This window comes from Bubalus kerabau, chromosome 3 (assembly GCF_029407905.1).
Source record: "Bubalus kerabau isolate K-KA32 ecotype Philippines breed swamp buffalo chromosome 3, PCC_UOA_SB_1v2, whole genome shotgun sequence".
Lineage (NCBI taxonomy): Eukaryota > Metazoa > Chordata > Mammalia > Artiodactyla > Bovidae > Bubalus > Bubalus kerabau.
Genome location: NC_073626.1, coordinates 80,513,629 through 80,532,723, shown reverse-complemented (window position 1 = coordinate 80,532,723; position 19,095 = coordinate 80,513,629). Strand labels below are relative to the sequence as shown.

The window sequence follows — 19,095 nt, the reverse complement described above, 5'->3', positions numbered from 1 at the left end:
ATGAAACTCAAAAAATGCTGAAATCAGTATGTTTGCAAATAACTTACCCAACAGTTGGGTCCACAGCAATTCCTCTAGGATGTCCCAAATATTCACTTATAAGGGTAATCCGATGGCTTCCATCCAAATCTACCACATCTATGCAGTTGACTCTGGTCTCCACAATATAAAGTTTATTATTTACCCAATCCACAGCCAGATTCTCTGGGTCTTCGATAGAAACACCGAGAACTTCTCTGATACGTGAACCAGAGATGTCAACTGAAAAAACCTGAAAGAAAAACCAAAATTATTAAACCACTTAAGCATAACTAGTTGGGAGAGTTTTTTTTCCAGGACTTATCTTTGGTGTAGAAATCAGTTATTTGAACTAAAAAAAAATCACTAGAGACATTTTATTTTACATCATGGGTTAACAGGAGGTGGTGGGGCATTTTGTTAAAATCATGTGAGGCATATATAAAGTTGAGTTTTTAGAAAAAAGCCTGCATCTCTAATTCTTAAGTAGTTAGTGAAAGTTTAATTCAATGTGGATTTTTGGTGGCACAGGTGGAAATGGTTTGTTTTGATTTATAGCTGTTATTAAATCAGACCTACTAATAATCCAAAGTCTCAATTTTTGGAAAATTTATATGTTTTTATTAATAGTACAAGGAAATGTAAGAAGAAATAAAATATCTTTAACTCTTTAAGAATCTCTAAAATTTATGTTTTAAAAATCTCCATTGCATTACTCAAAGTTGAAATCAGATCCATCACATTTTCCAAATAAGAGAGCATAATGAAATTTTGGCTGTTAAACAAAATACTGTCAATATTTGTTACCCAATGCTCAATTACAGTTCCATTTAGAAGATGCAGGTAAAATCTGATTTTTATCATCCAGGAAAGCAGAATACTTTTTACATTTTAAATGATCAAGTTTCAAAAATTACTACCAAATATCTATCCAGTTTTGAAAGAATGTCTACTATTTCTTTTAATTAGGCTTTTGGACTCCATTTCGAATAAAATTAAAAGTTGCTCAAGGCTAATCCATATAATAGACTGCTTTGTTTAATAGGTCACATGTAATACTATAGCTGTAAAAGGTGCTGATTAACATAAAATATCTCAAGGGCCTTTTTTGTTAGAAAACAAAGGAACTTCCCTCCCTACTCCTCCCAAAATGAAAAACTATCAACACTCTGTGCTTGGAGTTCTATCAGGTCCCAAGCTATACTCCAGAAATTTCTATTTACCTTCTTTTGCACAATGTCAGTCCAAAAGACTCTGCGTAGCCGATAGTGAAAATCCACACCCACAGCCAATCCACGATTTTGAGACTCTGCCAGAATCTGAAAGTTGTTTCCATGAATGCTACCCTTTAGCAAATCCCGACCATTGGAGAAGATCACAAAGGCCTCACCAACTAAATGTGAAGAAGGAAGGCATTGTCAGTCCTTCAAGTGAACAGAGATGATGAAGAAACTTACAACTATGTTTTCTTATTTGGTTTTAAACCTTCAGAAAATACATATCGGAATGTGTGTGTAGAAATACATATCATTTTACCCATTTTACAGATGGGCAAATTAAGGCACAAAGAGGTTTAATGAAATGTCCAAAATCACAGTAAGTTAGGAACAGAGTCTGTCAAGAACTCAAGTGTCCTAAATGCTGGTTCGATGACACTGAGGTATCTTTGCTGATATGGGCACCTTTCCCCAGGTACAACTTAAGATTGTGTAAAACACAAAACACATTTTAAAGATTAATGGGAAACCACCCAATGTGAAAAACATGGCAATGGTGGATCCAAACCTGCTATACCCATATACTTACAAGAATGCAAAATGAATAGTTATTCATTGAAGTCTGATTTGCTATGTCAAAGGATAAGGAACAATATAAAAGTCCATCACTAAAGGCCTAGTTAGATAAATTATATACATCCAAAAAATGGATTCTGCCACTATTAAAAAACACTGTAGACCTGAAACATTGGAAACCAACTATACTTCAAATAAAAATAAAACAAAATTAAAATAGAGTTCTCCTTGTTGATATGGTAAGTCCTTAAAAATATAGTATGCAACATAAGTAAAATGAAGAACTGTATGTATAGTTTACTACCATATATGTAAAAATAGAGTTAAATGTCTATATTTACATATTCTTATTTATGCATTTAATAATCTCTAGAATTAAAATAAACAGTGACTATCCATAGGAGAGGAGAAGTGGGAAACTGGGCAGAGTGGAATGGGTATAGGGGGTGGGGAGGTGGTCATATAACTTCTCAATAATGTGAAATTTTTGAAAATATGAGTATGCACCTGTTCAAAAATAAATAAATGTTAAAAATAAGTTGTAATTAAAGTTAGTCCACAGCATATCAGGTATTTTATACACAAAAACAACTAGAAAATAGTCCACTCATAGATGGGCAAATCAGTTTCAGAAAGACACTAAAGGCAGTTTAAACAGGTATGGGAAAAAAATAATAATAATTGGGAAAAGAGAGTGAAGTCAAGATCTTATTACCCAGAAATCCACAGTGACAAAAATTTTTCATGATTTTTCTATACCACAGTATTCTTATAATGAGGGCATTTCCACAAGCTGTAATCCAAATTTAGCAGGTCCATTTTGAACCACCTCTAAAAAAATTTAGCATAAACAGTGCCTATTGATATTTGTCACCTTGTGGTAGGTACATTAATCAAAAATAGGTCAAATGTACTCATAAAATTTATGTGGTAGATGATACAGTATTTCAGGCCCAAAGTGAACAAGCAATCAATAAAATTTTAAAAACCCAACAACTATTACTCCACAAGTTGGTCCCTAACAGCACGAAATTAATGTTGACCCATTCTTCCAACAGCAGGGGCCACATCTGATTTGTGGTAATCAAACCCACCATCTGCCTTAATGCTGATATTTCTTTTGACTTCTGCCATGGAAAGAGGATAGAAGTTTACTGTTCAGAAACATGTGTGTTTTTAATTTACTCACAAGAAGAATTAGCTCTGCAGTGCTTCTCGCGCTCCAAGACATACCCCTCTACACAGTTACACCGGTGATGGCCAATTCGGTCTTCACATAGCTGGTCACAAACTCCCCATATCTGGCAATCGTCAAAATCTGTCACATAGGAAATAACCGGTTATAATACTGTTTAACAACACAGCTTGAGCACTTTCTGAAAAAAATCGTGGACAAGCTATACAGGAATCTGGTGATGCAACTACCTAAGAAAGTACCCCCTGGGGAGGCAGGGCATAGGCATTGACATACTAAGGAAAAACCAAGGTTCTTTAAAATCTACATAAAGGATAACATTGCAGGTGATGCACAACACTGCTTGGACTCATTGCCTTTGCATTTCATTTGCTAATGATGGTTTATAAAACACCTGATACAAAATTTTGGTATAATACAAAATTTTGGTATAATTGCATCCTTTTAAAATTGTGCTTTCCAATGTGGCAGACACTAGCTCTCTGCAGCTTCTTGGAGTTATATTTAGATTAACTAAATTGAAATAAACTTAATAATGCAATTTCTCAGTCACACTTGCCACATTTCAAATGCTGACAGCCACATGTGATTAGTGGTTACCGTACTGGAGGACACAGAATCTCCATCGCTGCAGAAAGAACTGCCTTATATCCAACTGCTCAATGAGTTACAAATAAAGTATGCAATAAAGTATCTGGAAAGGTCTGTTTATCCTTTTCTCTGATGTCAAAAGTCATCACCAAAATTAACATCATTTTTAAGTCATGAAAAATACATTCTCTTCTGCTTAGTCATTAGCATTATTCACTCATTTAATATGTACTTGTTGAAAATCCATTACACAATAGAGCTGTGTTCAATGGCCAAGTAGTCCCAGTTCTATCAAATAGTAAAAAGACTTTCAATATAATTGACACATAAACAATACAACATGGGGGCAGGGAAGAAAAACACACATGACTTTCTTTAAGATTATAAAGCTTAAAGGGCACAGAAATTGTCCTATCCTTGGATAACTGGTGCCAAATATTTCATTTGACCCTTGAAGTTCACATCCACTCTTCACCCTTTTTCGCCCTGCTCTCTTTCTTTGAAGAATGATGTCCACAGCCTAAATCAACAGGCTTCTATCCCCTAGAGCTTCAGAAAATTCTCAAGTAAATTATAATTCCTGAGACTCACAGGTCTAGGGTTCTCTAGAATTTCTAGGATCTGATAACATTTGCAAAGCTGTGGGTTGAATTCTACCACACCTGCTGCATGCCCCACCATCCTGTGACTCCCCAACAAGAAAGACCAAGAAGGAATTTCCTGGTGGTCCAGTGGTTAAGAATCTGCCTTCCAATCCAAGGGACATGGCTTTGGTCCCTGGTGGGGGAACTAAGATCCCACAGCTACTGAGCCCTTGCACTCTAGAGTCCAGGCTCCACAACTAGAGAAACCCCCGAGTGCCATTAACTAGACAGAAAGCCCACGTGCCACAACGAAGACCCAGCACAGTCAAAATCTAAAAAAGAAAAAACTTGAATTAAAACAAAGACCAAGAAAGTCCTGGGATCAAGATAATGGTTCCCGTTTTCCCTCTAGATCAAGTATAACAACACAGACCAGCACATCTTTCATCCCCAGGACTGTGACAAAGAAAAAATTAATCCAATTTGGACATGACAAGGTAAAAAGACAAGTGGGTATAGACCAAAGGCCAACATTTGATCTATTTCTTCTGTGCCCTCACTTCCTTTCTGAGAAAACACCACGAGAGGCTTTGCTTCAGTAGGAATGTACAGGACATTCGCCCTCAAACTCCCAGGGTATCATGACCTCATTTTGAATCCAAGACACTATGACTATGTCTAAGGATCTGGAATCACCCTGGAAACACGAGTTCTCATGTCAAAAAGAGGGTGGAAAAGTCATAACTAGGAATTCTTGGGTGCAAATGCCCTTCCTACCATCTGGGTTACAAGTACTGTACAGGTTTAAATGAGTAAATAAACACTGTCACTTTTAATGACTGAGTAAGATTCTGTTCATCATTACAAAGAAGAATGAAAAATTAATATCCATCGTCAGCCAAAAGAAAGACAAGAAAAATGAAAGGGAGACCTGAGGATTTTAAAGAGAGTAGAAAAGGTAATGGAAACTACAAAACACTAAAATGCTGCTTCAAAATCCTCCTTCCCAGCCCAAGTCACCTTGATTTACTTTCCTTTTTACTCTTTGTCCCTTCTTACCAACAAATACTGCTTTGAGAGTAATTTAAAAAAATTCTGCTCAGACACCCTCTGATCCAGCTGGCTGTATGCAATCCCACCATGCTAAATGACCTTCCTGCCCTAAGGCTGCACCACGATGTCATTCCCTCAACAAGCAGCATGTCCTTGTCAATCAAAAACAATAGTCCAGTGAATTGCTCTGGTGGCTTGCCTCAGAGTCTCCACAACTAGGTCAAGACTACCAGGAGCAGAAGAATGGTAGAAGGAAAGATTTCCTGTCATGATTATTCCATTTTCTTCTTAACAATCACTGAGGCATCCCCTGGGGAGCCATAGCTAAGCTGATAAACGTTGCATAGGTTTCCAACACCTGAAGCTTCTGTGGTAAGTCAGGCATGCAGAGGATTACAGGCATACAGAGAGTGTTTGTTCAACTGAAATGCTTGAAAGAGCAGACCTAAACAATTCTCTAAAAGCTCAGCTGAAATGAGTGTAACTGGTTTCATAATGTCATGTTTTGAAACTAATAGGTTCTCTTTACCAAGAAAGCAAAATACAGTCTTCTTGAAAAGAAATGTGAAATAAACGTTAACCCAGCTTCAAAACTCAGAGGCAAAGGTACATTCTTAAAGGACAAGAAAGGTCACAGAGAAAGTCTCTGCAGGTAGCAGAGGGCCTCACATTCACAAAACTCAAAATTGCATACTTTTGAGCTTGTATCCAAAAGAGGTCATCTGTACTAAAGCCCTAGGTACATCGTAAAGGGACTGAAAGATGCTTGTGGACCTTAGAATTAGTGCCCAAGTATCAGACTACTTCCAGTAGTAGTAGAACCAAATGTGTTCTTGAATTCTGAAATGATCCTGTGTACAGCATAATACTGCAAAATTTGGTTACGTTCATTAATAGATTTAAACGTAAAAATCTTGTTATGAAAGTTTTTCATTTCTTAAGGGCTGCAAAAAATTGAAGCAGCCTGGACCTCTTTCTGACCTACAACTCAAACCTCATCACAGGCTTATGTATTAGAAAAGATGCTGGAAAACATGTTGGAAAATGTGGCTCTAGAAGGGAGGCGGGGCGTGGCGGGGGGTGGTGGGGAGGTATTGACAGACTAAAGAATAGGTTGCAAGGTATCACAAGAATGAACCAGGGATTCTTAAAGAGCAAATCCCTTTTCCTGAAAACATTTCATGGCCTATCGAGTTCCAACTACAAGGTGGCCCAGCCCAAATTTCTCTTAGGATTGAGAGGAAAAAGAGAGAATAACAAATGTAACACTGAGAATGTGGCTTCTGGTATCTCTACTGGAATTCCTTTTCTAGTAAGAGAAAGGGGAAAGGCCTGGAGAACTAAGACTGGAAATCGGATTGGCAGCTGGGTGGCAGTAAAGGAGGAAGAGCAGCCTGACATGTGGCAGACAGCCCGAGCAGTCTTACACTTACAGAAGACAGCGTGAGGAAGAAATAGACTTTCTCCAGAGTTTGTAAACCAGAGTGATTCTTTTGTGCTTGTTTATTTTATTTATTCATTTATTCATTTTTGCCCACACCACACACCTTGTGGAATCTTAGTTCCCTGACCAGGGAACCCTGGCCCTTGACCGTGAAAGCTCGGAGTCCTTAGTGCTATGTAAATAGCTGCCTGCACACAGAAAGTTCAAGTTTTGTTTTTTGGAACTTTCTGCCCCCTCATTCCCCTTCTTTTTTGATTCCCCAGTTGACTGAATTTGGAGATTGAAGAATTCATAGATAGGGAGGGCCAACTGTATTTAGCAAGTATGGCTATATAATTCTGCTTCCAAATATATAAAACAGCAATACACAATATATCAAAAGAACAGCCTCCATCATTAGGTACTGGACAGATATACAAGTAGCTAGCTTATTCACTCATCATCCAACCACTCTTTTGCCATGGACACCTCACAAAAGCGTCTCAGAGTTAAAACTTCATATTGGCCAGGTTTTCAGTGAAGACTGTGTTGCTCTTTGTTAACAGATTCTCCTCTCCACAAATACAAACTCCTTGATGTTAAAGGGAGTGCCCCCAGTGCCGTAAGTACTGTGATGAAAGACTGTCACTTACCGACGCAGTTATTGGTTCTATTTTGGTTGACAATAAAACCTGAGGGGCAGTAACACATCCCTCCACTTGGTGACCTGTGGCATTGGTATTCACATCCCAAGGACGGACAAAGATTCACATCTAAACAGAGAAAAAGACTTGGTGAAATGAAAGGTGATCTCTGGACAAGGCTGATTTATAAGAAGTAAGAACTTTCCAAAGTAAAAGCTCAGTAAGTATGCAGTAACACAGAAAATCTGTCACCATTCAAGCCTGCAGTATGATGCAATAAAAACTCAGCACATATTTTTAAAAATTCATTATAACTAAGTGCAAGCACAAGGCATCAGAAGTGCTGTTCATGAAAAAAATCTGGTCAAAAGTCTATCTTTGTGTCTAGAAAGATATTAGGCTATCTAATAGAAAGATATCTATTTCTTCTATCTAGAAAGAATAGAAGGATATTCCCAAGAATTTCCAAGCCACTGAACACTAAACACTAAACTTTTAACTTAAAAAGCTAATTAATCCAAGCTAGCTTCAACTAATTTTTGTTTTCTAACTTTTGCACTAGGACTATTTAAAAGGGCTTCCAAAGAAATGGGGGCGGGGGGTGAGGGGTGGGGCGGTGGTAAAAAAGAAGCCGTAGAAGCCTCTTTTTTTCATGGAAAAGAAATCACCAAAACTTTAGGGTTACAGTTCACGGTCACTGTTAGGCAACTACAAGATAATTCAGAGAGAAATCAAGGCCATGAATTGCATTTTCCTACAGGACAGCCGGCTGTCCACAGAAGTCATGGCTTATAGTGGGAAAATAGTCTACGGCTATGGAGTGGGGGAAGGGCGGTGAGTAACTCCAAGTATAGATCCCTGAAACCAGAAGTTTTTGAGTAAAGCTAGCAACACTTTTTCCACAGGTATAATCCAGGGAATAAAATCTCCAGAATACTTTTAGAGTCATCACAAATCTCCAGAATACTTTTATTTATTTATTTATTTATTTTTTTTTTTTAGGTTCTCATTAGTTATTTATTTTATACATGGTACCATATATATGCCAATCCCAATCTCCCAATTTATCCCACTCCTTTTTCCCCCCTTGGTGTTCATATGTTTGTTCTTTATATCTGTGTCTATTTCTCTTTGCATATGGGTTCATCTGTATCATTTTTCTAGATTCCACATATTTGTGTTAATATATGATATTTGTTTTTCTCTTCCTGACTTACTTCATTCTGTATGACAATCCCTAAGTCCATCTGCTGCTGCCAAGTCGCTTCAGTCGTGTCCGACTCTGTGCGACCCCATAGATGGCAGCCCACCAGGCTCCCCCATCCCTGGGATTCTCCAGGCAAGAACACTGGAGTGGGTTGCCATTTCCTTCTCCGATGCATGAAAGTGATAGTGAAGTCGCTCAGTCGTGTCCGACTCTTCAAGACCCCATGGACTGCAGCTCACCAGGCTCCTCCATCCATGGGATTCTCCAGGCAAGAGTACTGGAGTGGGGTGCCACTGCCTTCTCCATCTACCTCTCTACAAATGACCCAGTGTCATTCCTTTTTTATAACTGAGCAATATTCCATTGAATATATGTACCACAACTTCTTCATCCATTCCTCTGTTGATGGACATTTATGTTGCTTCCATGTCCTGGCTATTGTAAATAATTCAGTGAACATTGGGGTGCATGTATCTTTTTAAATTATTATTTTCTCTGTGTAAATGCTCAGAAGTGGGGTCACAGGGTATATGATATTCCATTTTTAGGTTTTTTTAAAGAACTTCTATAGTCTTCTCCATAGTGGCTATATCAATTTACATTTCCATCAATGTATAAGAGGGTTCCCTTTTTTCCACAGCCTCTCCAGCATTTATTGTTTATAGATTTTTTTGATGATGGCCCTTCTGACCAGTGTGAGGTTATTGTAGCCATCCTAGTAGGTATGAAGTTGTATTTCATTGCAGTTTTGACTTACACTTCCTTGATGGGTAGTGATGCTGAGCATCATTTCATGTACTTATTCAGCCATTCCCTTTAGTGAGATGTCTATTCAGTTCCTTTGCTCACTTTTTGCAGAATATTTTTAGAGTCATCACAATTACCATTAAAACCACTCTTCCTGGGAAGGAGATGCGGGGGGTGGAGGAGGAAGAGTCACAGATACTTATAAACTCCTCCCATCAAGAAATGGAGTCTATTGCTTCAGCCCATTAAACCTGGGATCAGTGTGACTTCTTTTGGCCAATAGAACACTTAGGAAGCATGACATAAGTCGAGGCTTAGAAGAACGGGGTTTGCCCTTTCCATGACCAGGCAAACACGCCTGGACTAGCCATGCTTTTGCTGGAGCATCCTGAGATGTGAGTGAGCTGGTTCAGGCCAAAAGAATAATGTAGCCAACCCACAGGACTGTGAGAAATAACAAATGTTTGTTGGTTAGAGCTACAAAGTCTTGGAATTGCTCATTCCGCAAACACCACTTGATACTCTCTATCTATGGCAATCTGTTATAGAAAAACAGAGACACCATATCCTGAAAGATGTCCAGATAAATGTCCATACTCACCACACTGTTGTCCTGCAGTGATATTGTTTTCGTCTTCTCCTCCTGGACAATCTAAAGTCCCATCACAAACTTTAGAAATTGGGATGCATTTTCCAGACTTTGGACAGGCCCATTCATTTGGGTAACATTCAAAGGTACGATTAATTTTGCTTTCTGTGGGGGAAAAAGAGAGTTACAATAGGCCATATAAGAGGTAGAGCCAGACATTTTTCAATACATGGTTAAGAGATCAGGTAAACCAGAAACCTACAAATGACTGATATTTCACAATAAACAAGTAGTTTCTAACGCTACAACTGACCTTTTACTGAGATTCTAAAGAATGGTAAATGTCATTATTTAGGTTCCAGTCTTTCTAGGGGAGGCAACTCCCTGCCAAACTATAAGAGTAAGAAGCAGAAATGGGCCTGAGTTATCAACAAATTGGAGAAGGCAATGGCACCCCACTCCAGTACTCTTGCCTGGAAAATCCCATGGACAGAGGAACCTGGTAGGCTGCAGTCCATGGGGTCGCTAAGAGTCAGACACGACTGAGCAAATTCACTTTCACTTTTCACTTTCATGCATTGGAGAAGGAAATGGCAACCCACTCCAGTGTTCTTGCTTGGAGAATCCCAGGGACGGGGGAGCCTGGTGGGCTGCCGTCTATGGGTTCACACAGAGTCGGACATGACTGAAGTGACTTAGCTTAGCATAGCATAGCATAGCATATCAACAAACTAGATGAATAACCTGTAGGAGAACATTCAGTTATTAAATTATGAACAATAGAACTAGAGCTATCAAGGTAATGCCAGGATTCCTGAGTTTGTGTGTGTGTGTGATATGTGATTTTTGGTTGGTTTTGTTTTGTTTCTTTAGTGAATTGTCAACAGTACAAGAAAGATTATAATCCAGCAAGTTGGAACACAACTTCTTGGAATACTGAAACATGAAACCAATGGATGCTCCCAACCAAAACAAGCAACATTATTAATATACCCAGGCTAGAATCATAAAGGTAACTTGCTTTATGTGTGGGTGTTAGCAGTTTCCAAGCTGTTGGAGGTACTGCTGATAACTGCCCAGTGAAGGGGATGAATATCACTGACAATTTCCTTCTCACTTCTCCTGATAGTGGCCTCTCCTACGTCTACCAATCTTCAGCTCAGTCGTTCTTCATGGTTGTAAGGTCTTAAGACAAATCACATTTTCCTCTATTTTTGCTCCTTCCCCAGACTACTTCTTTTATATAGATAAATCTAATTAAGATAAAAGTCTTAAAAAGAAAACCTCAGATAGGGCTGTAAAGGGGGAGAGACTGTCCTATCTATTTGGCCTTACTGTTAGGAAAGGATTATAATTTATGCTATATTTGAATTCTGTGTCTTTTTAGAAAAAGCTAGGGGAACCACTCTTCCTCACCCAAAATTCCCTGTCAGTCCAGCCAATATGGAAACTTGCATGTCACACAGATAATTTCTTAACAAGGAAAGTAGGAAAAGCAAGACCTGGAAAACACTTGCTTGAAAATCGGAAAATACTTTCCAATCAGAAGCTCTTCCCCTCCTTACCGCATCCATCTTCATCAGCGTTATCTACACAGTCACCTTCTCCATCACAAACCCAACTCTGTGCAATGCAGACGCCGTTAGGGCAAGTGAATTCGTTGCCTTTGCAGGTCCGATAAGCAGCTGGAAGAAAATAAAATGACAGCTACACTCCAAAGATACAAACCTTTGGAAAGAAATCAAAGTGCTCACCCTGCCACCTAAACTGAGCTCCAAGAAACTGAAATTTCTACGCCCATTTAGTCCCTTAACCATCTTGACAAAAATGAACAAAAAAAAAAAAGAGAGAGAGAAAGAGAAGAAGAGAGAAGGGGGAGAAGAAAACAGTAGCTGTGGATTCAGGACATGAAAATCAAGTGCATCAAGATGAAAAACAAGATAGCTATAAGTGGACATAGAGCAAAGAATACAGACTGACAAAGATGCTACAGAAATGCCAGGGGCCAACATTCTCTCACTTGACCACAAGCACGATAATTGCTCTCTAGGACTCAATGATTCTGAGTAACTCATTCCATGATATCACATTCCTCTCAATTTAGCACTGAAATAAGCCCAGGTGCCAGAAAGGAAATCCAGTAATACAACATACCCTGTATCTTTGTGGCCTAAGAAAAGAATGCAAACTGTCCATGAGCAACACTTTCAACTCTACACAGATCTCTGGAAGGTAAAGAAGTCTAAGTTCAGCAACACTGCTGAGGCTCATGCCATGGGCCCTAAATGATGGCTTCCTCTGCCAGAGGTGACTCTTTTATTTGAAAAGAATAATACGTTGGTAGGGGGGAAAATACAAAGACAAGAGCATTCCTAACAGCATGACCCAAAATGAGGAAGTCACCGTACGGCAAGAATGTTCATCACTGCCATCTTCACAGTCGATTTCATGGTCACAGACGTAGGTTCTAGGAATGCACTGCCCACTGCCACACTGAAACTCAGTGCGCGTGCATCGGTGAGCTGGGACACAAGGTGAAAAGGGGAAAGAAAAGACAATTTCAATTTCACTGTAGCCACTTAATTTCATAGGAAGAGTCTATCTCAAGTTTCAGAAGAGTCTTACCACGCAGCAGTGTGCTGGTAAATGTTTAATAACCAGTTCTCCAGGAACATAAAAGTCCTCACTTATTGTATCTGCCAATTTCCATAGTGTAAAATACTCCACCACGGCTGACTTCAAGCCACCAACATGAATTCACTGAACACAAACTTGAGAAGAAATGTGCATAACTGTCTAAACCAGCTTCAGCATATTACTTACTGCAGTTGCGTTCATCAGAGGCATCTCTGCAATCAACCTGCCCATTACATCTCTGACTGGTGTTATAGCAGGCTCCGTCGGCACAAGTTAGCTGCTCACATACTGGGTATCCTGAAAGAATGGAAATAGCACACAAATCTTAAATGAAGATGTTGCTTAGCAATCGCTTCTTGAGTGACTACTGTATCCTAGACACTAACTGCTGAACATATATTGGTAAACAAAAGAGACATTCTTTGGATAACTTAAGAATGACACAAACAGCAAATTACAAACTGGACTATGTGCTTAATGTGATCAGTACAGAGTGCTTTGAGAGGGCACAGTAGGGGGGTAATGGAAGCCCAGGGAACTGGGCTCTAAAGTGACTTGTGCACTCCAAGCTGAAGAATGAGAAGAAATTTTAACTTGTCAAAACGGAACCTCCTTTTACATAATATAAATAATACCCCAGGAAAGCAACGTACCATCACACATGGTTTGGGAGATGAAGGGCTGGTTCTTTGGCTGCAGGGTCAAAGAAAGAAAACAGGCCAAGAAGCCAAGAAACCTGGGACCTGGGGTGCCACTCCATACCTATTTACTCTTACTTGAATTATTCATCTTTTCTGTGTCACCATTTTCTCATCCACACATACAGGAACCTCCAAAAGACAATGTCTAGTAAAGTACTCTGAAAAGCATAGTGTGCTCTACAAAAGCACGGTATGAGCTACAAGCCCAAACCATTGTTACCATATTATGCACTGACGATCTCTTCACTGCTGTTAGCCAAATGCTTTTTAACCCTGGTTTTCTCTCAGTGGAAAAATCACGATGTTCCCTTAAAGGAAAAAGGTACTATCAGCCCCTCCCTGTGCTTCCCCAGACTTGGAACATATCTCATGACCCCCTCACTATAGGCTCCATTCTATTCACTGATTATCTGTTTCCCCCATGACATTATGAAATCCTCGGAGATCAAGGATCCTGTCTTACTCAAATCCCCATCATTCAGTACAGAGACTAGGTCATTCACCCACTGCACTCAAGAAATGCTTGGCAGTGCCAGAGTTATCACAGCTGAACTTTTTAGGTTGAAAAGTTTTTTAAAAGTAGTGTGAACTTCTGCCCTTTACGGTCTTTTAAGAGTCTCCTCTCACAAGTATGATATCTTTCTTGGTCTATTTTTTGTTTCATTAAAGATTGTTTTCATAGTGATTCTCAGATTCTCCTCTAATTTCTTTTTCAGTAAGAAAAGGGTACATCTCCAAGATCAGACAGCAGTCCCATGAGCAAGCACAAATATTCTCATCTCCAGAAGCTCAAAACTAGTCTATCAAGTGTCTATAAATATTTTAATTGCCAAGTTGCACACAATCAACTGTATACTAAAATAGGAGGCATTTAATAACTGATAAAATTTAATTTTTTGCAAATTTTATTTTTTAATCAACCAAGAACCAGTTAGTGTTTAGGGTTATTGCTGTCTTTTCATCATAGGGATGGCACACATCCCGAATGCATCTTCAAAGGGTCACATAGCTCAGTTTATTCATTCTCCCTTCAAGAGATGCCTAGAAGCCAGCTGAGTCCAGCAAGTGATTCCTTTTCCCCTTGCGCTGGATAGTAGTATGCCATCTAGACTATTCAGAGAGCAGCAAGCAGGAAGGAAATCTTAGACAACCCAACCTCTTTACAATAAAGGAAATATCTATCGGAAGAAATTTTATGCATGGACTGTGACTCTTTCATTTAAGGTGATTATTGTAGATATAAAGGAACTGAGGCCAACATGCTGGGCAGATCTCTTGTTCTCCCCGTCCTTTTTGAGGGCCATTCCCACACTGAAAACTAGCATCCACTAATATAGCTAAAGTTTGCTGACACAACATATCAGCACCACAAACAACAAGGTCAGACTGATGTCATCAAGCTGATATGCCAACCATATTGGTAAGGGTAGAGGTCAGTAGTTTGACACTTGGAATGAAGTATGAACAGCTTTCTTGTCTCTGACCAAGCTGATAATAAATCTGTCAATCAGCTGAGGATTTGCCCTGCACACCTCTGGTCTCTGCTGTGCCTCACTAAATGTACAGGGATGCCCATAGGAAGGACTGCACAGAGCCAAAACACAAAATATACAGAAGATTTGGAAAACTGTTTCTAAAAGCTTTTCCCTCTTTGAATACCCCACAGAGGGCAAAGGTCCAAGTTATACACTGAGCAAAGTAAGAAATGAGCAAATTCTATTTCCTTTAAAGGTTTCTACAGCTAACAGTATTAATGAGTTTCAATCTACCCCAGAAAACAGGAAGTCACAATACTTGGTGATAATGTATCTCTCTGAAGTCTAACTTTTTGGTTTATTTGCTTGGATGGACAGTCTGAATCTAACCCTGTAAACTTTTTGCCATGGGACAAATCCATCATGTAGCTGAAATGTCCTACAGGACTTCAAGTAAAGGGGAAGGATAGTAAGAGAGAAGATACTGTATAAGAATACTGGAGAATATCATCCTTGTAAGTTTTGTTTTAATGGAAAGATTGACAAGTACCTATTAACTAAGCCCCAGACTGCTAAAGTTGACCTGATACAAAAAATGCAAGAACATCCTCTTCCATCTCCCTTCCTTTCTCCACTTTTCAAAATGATTCATGTCCAGGTTTGCTCCTCGAAATTGGGAGCTGCCTCCACATATACATGTAGGATTGGTAGTTGACGGTGTTTTAAATGTGTTCTCTGCTAATGATCTGGCTTGGAGCAAGAAATTTCCATGCTATAGCTCAGTTTGCATAATCAAGGAGGAAGAGGTGGTTTAAGAAACTCATACTTTCCCGAATGGAAATCATCCACAGCAGAGTAAGACACAGTTATTAGGCACTACTCTTCATTATCTTCACAGGAAGGTTCTAAATACATTCTTTTCACAGAATTTGACAAAATAGCCAAGAAGACAAACTGATTCTAAAGAAAGAGAAGGTATCTTAAAAGTATATTATGATGCTTAAGCCAAGATTAAAAGGAAAACAAGTCACTGATATAAGTCCTGGATAGACACCTGGGATTTTCCAAGGTCCTAGAGTCATCCTTTATAAGTAACTTTGTTAGTTCAGTTCCGAGGCAGGATAATCCAGTCAGAGTAATGATTTGCCAGAAAAAGTTTACTAGTTTAACCGCCAGCACTTAGTAAAAGTACTATCCACAGAGTTAAATAAGCAAAAACAATAATAATCATCAAAAACATGTATTGAAAACGATGTGCCAGAGCCTGTTCAGGTGCTCAATACATATGAACTTATTTTGTTCTTGTAACATCCCAATGAGGTAGTTACTTCTATTAGTCCCATTTCATAGATCTTATATCTATGCCTCTCTGAGGTATAAGGAGGTTGAACAATTTGAAAAAAAGGCATATGACTGGTAAGCTGGAGAACTAGAATTCAAATTCAGTCAACCTGGCCCCATAATGCATATTCCTAACCACTGTAATAGGTATTTCTAATACTTACGGACTTCAGAGTAATAGGAAGAGGAAATTATAGGGAAAAGAATGAAATTGAATGAAAAGAATAGACAAAAATTAATCATATGAAAAGAAAGAGAAGAAGCAACCCAAGAAAAAAAGTTGTATTTTTTTTTTTTTTCCATTTAGTTTCTCATTTCACTTTGGTAAGTCTGGAGAAGTGAGGTCAAATATAAATTTCATCAGATTATTTTATATTCTACTAAGGACTTCAATCTGATATAATCTAGGGATTCCAGGAAACCCTACGCTGAGAAACAGCTTTTCAAGAGTACCAGGACAAACAAGAGAGTCCATACTGAAAAAACAGACCACAGTGACTTCCCTGGTGGTCTAGTGGTGAAGATTTTGCCTTGGAGCAAGGGGGTGTGTGTTTGATCCCTGGTAGGGAGCTAAGATTTCTCTGTCTCATGGCCAAAAAACCAAAACATAAACCAGAAGCAATATTGTAACAAAGTCAGTAAAGACTTGAAAAATGGTCCACATCAGGGACTTTAGGGGAGAATGGATACGTGTATATGTATGACTGAGTCCCTTCACTGTCCACCTGAAACTATCACAACATTGTTACCCAGCTATACTCGAATATAAAATTAAAAGTTAAAAAAAAAAGAGTCTATGTCAAAAAACAAAAACTGCAGACAGACCACAAAGTGGCAGAAGACCAGCCTATTCCCCTCCCTGGCCCACCTCCCACCTCCTGTGTCAGTTAAATTCAGTCCCTGAAGTAAGTCATCATGGACTAGGGAGTGCAAGTGGGCAACAGAGAAACATTTCCTGCCTCTTTCCAAAAATAATTAGAAGCATCTTTCAATGAAAAGCATACATATAGTAATATTTATAAAATGGAAATAGCAATTCAGTACCTTGGAAAGAGAAAGCAAATATGTCGTCCCAAGGGCTACTAAAATTGGACTAACATTAAGTTTAGTCTGAGCAGCTTTTTAGGAACCTGAAGCAAAAAAAGGGAAGACATTAACTTACCTAGTTTCTTTACCAGCCTCCCTTTAAACTACTAGGTCCTAAGTCCTAAATCCCTACCTGGTCTCAGTTTGTGGTGAACTGATCTCAGACCTAAGTTTTAAAAAGCACCCCAAAAGCCTGCACCAAAGATTTTGGATCTGCAGTACCTTCTCATACACAGAGCTATCACCAAAATCTGCAAATGAGATGAACACTGACAGAGTATGAATTTTTAAAATAATAAAAATCTCACATGAGCCCTAGTGTTGGAATAACTAAGACACAGAATGGAAAATAGTGCCTCAAATGTTCCAAGGAATAATGCAACATATATTTATTGAAATCCATCTTCCTAGACACCATGATAAGAATTGGATAAAGAGATTATAAGTGAAATTATAAGTAGCGCAGCTTTTTGAAAATATTTCATGGTGGCTCAGATGATAAAGAATCCACCTGCAATACAGGAGACCCATTTCCGGGGTTGGAAAGATATCCTGGAGAAGGGAATGGCTACCCACTTCAGTATTCTTGCCTGGAGAATTCCATGAACAGAGGAGTCTAGTGGGCTACAGTCCATGGGGTTGCAAAGAGTCAGACACAACTGAGTGACTTCGTACACATGCTAAGTACTAGAAAGAAAGTGATGAACTTCATAAAATCTTTGCTTTCATAGAACTTTTTTTATTTATTTAGGAGAGTAGGAGGACAGACATTAAAATAAATGAGAGAGAGTGACAGTGAGGAGTAGCTCTCTGATAAGGTGATGTTCAAACAAGAACCATTGGGTTTAGCAAAATGGAGGTCATTGGAGACATTTTCAAGAATGTTTTTGTATACCTATGTACATATGTATACCTACAGCTGATTCATGTTGAGGTTTGACAGAAAACAAAAAAATTCTATAAAGCAATTATCCTTCAATTAAAAAATAAATTTAAAAAAAAAAGAATGTTTTGGGGGGAATGGAGATGGACAGTTTTCAGTGAGTTCAAGGAAGAAAGAGGAAATGGAGACAGTTATTAAAGACAAGTCTATGTAAAAGCTGAGACAGATCTTAACATCTTTTAAGAGATGAGAGATAGTTATAATGTGCTTGCAAGATGAAGACTGAATAGGAGATTTTTCTCTTTCCTCAAGAAATCAGGGTTCTGAATCCTATCTCAAACTGCGAGAATCATTTAAAAAAAAAAAAAAAGGCTCAGTCTCTCTGCTTCTTCCTTCTCGCCTGCAGTAGAGAGAACAGTGAGAGCAAGGCTGAATTTAATGAACATGTCTGTCACCAGGCATAACTGTTCACAGAATGACTTATCTCTCTGCTTCACTACCCACCCCCAATTATGCCCCCAGCTGGAGTTTCAGCAGTTAGACATATATAGAGTGAGGTATGTGTTCAGTTGCTCAGTCATGTCCAACTCTTTACGACCCTATGGACTGTAACCCATCAGGGTCCTCAGCCCATGGAATTTTTCAGAATACTGGAGTGGGCTGCCATTTCCTACACCTGGGATCTTCCCCACCCAGGGATTGAACCACATTTCTTGTGTCTCCTGTATTGGCAGCTGGATTCTCTACCAATGAGCTACCTGGGAAGCCCAAAGTATACAAAATTCTAAAGAACAGAACGTCAATGGAAATAAAACGTCAGAGACAAAGCCACCCCAGTGGCAGGCAGACCAAACACTGCTGATTACCAGCAAGAAAGCCTTCATTGTAACAGGGATTTGACCCTTTCTTTGGCATTCCTAAGTAACAAAAGAGAAGGCTACAAACCAATGATAATTAGCAGTAGTTTTACTCACACCAAAAGCATGCTAATATGGCACTTGATAAAAATGAAATAATCTGTTTACTTCACTAGAAAAAATTATACTATTTTTGAACAACCAAAAGGCAGTGCATGACCCATGATTGAATGACCCATAATTGCTGTACTGTTCTGATGCTTATCTTGGA

The 19,095-nt window shown here is 38.9% G+C and overlaps 1 protein-coding gene across 1 annotated transcript in view; it reads right to left on the bottom strand.

The window, feature by feature from the left end:
* Positions 1-19,095, bottom strand: part of LRP2 (LDL receptor related protein 2) — a 178,683-nt gene that overhangs the window by 115,012 nt on the left and 44,576 nt on the right. Inside the window, exons 5-12 of the mRNA XM_055572305.1 lie at positions 12,668-12,778; positions 12,253-12,366; positions 11,410-11,529; positions 9,857-10,009; positions 7,311-7,430; positions 3,001-3,129; positions 1,242-1,411; positions 48-271 (exon numbers count right to left, since the gene is read on the bottom strand). Of these exons, the coding sequence (XP_055428280.1) occupies positions 48-271; positions 1,242-1,411; positions 3,001-3,129; positions 7,311-7,430; positions 9,857-10,009; positions 11,410-11,529; positions 12,253-12,366; positions 12,668-12,778 (1,141 nt within the window). The remainder of the gene's footprint in view (positions 1-47; positions 272-1,241; positions 1,412-3,000; positions 3,130-7,310; positions 7,431-9,856; positions 10,010-11,409; positions 11,530-12,252; positions 12,367-12,667; positions 12,779-19,095) is intronic.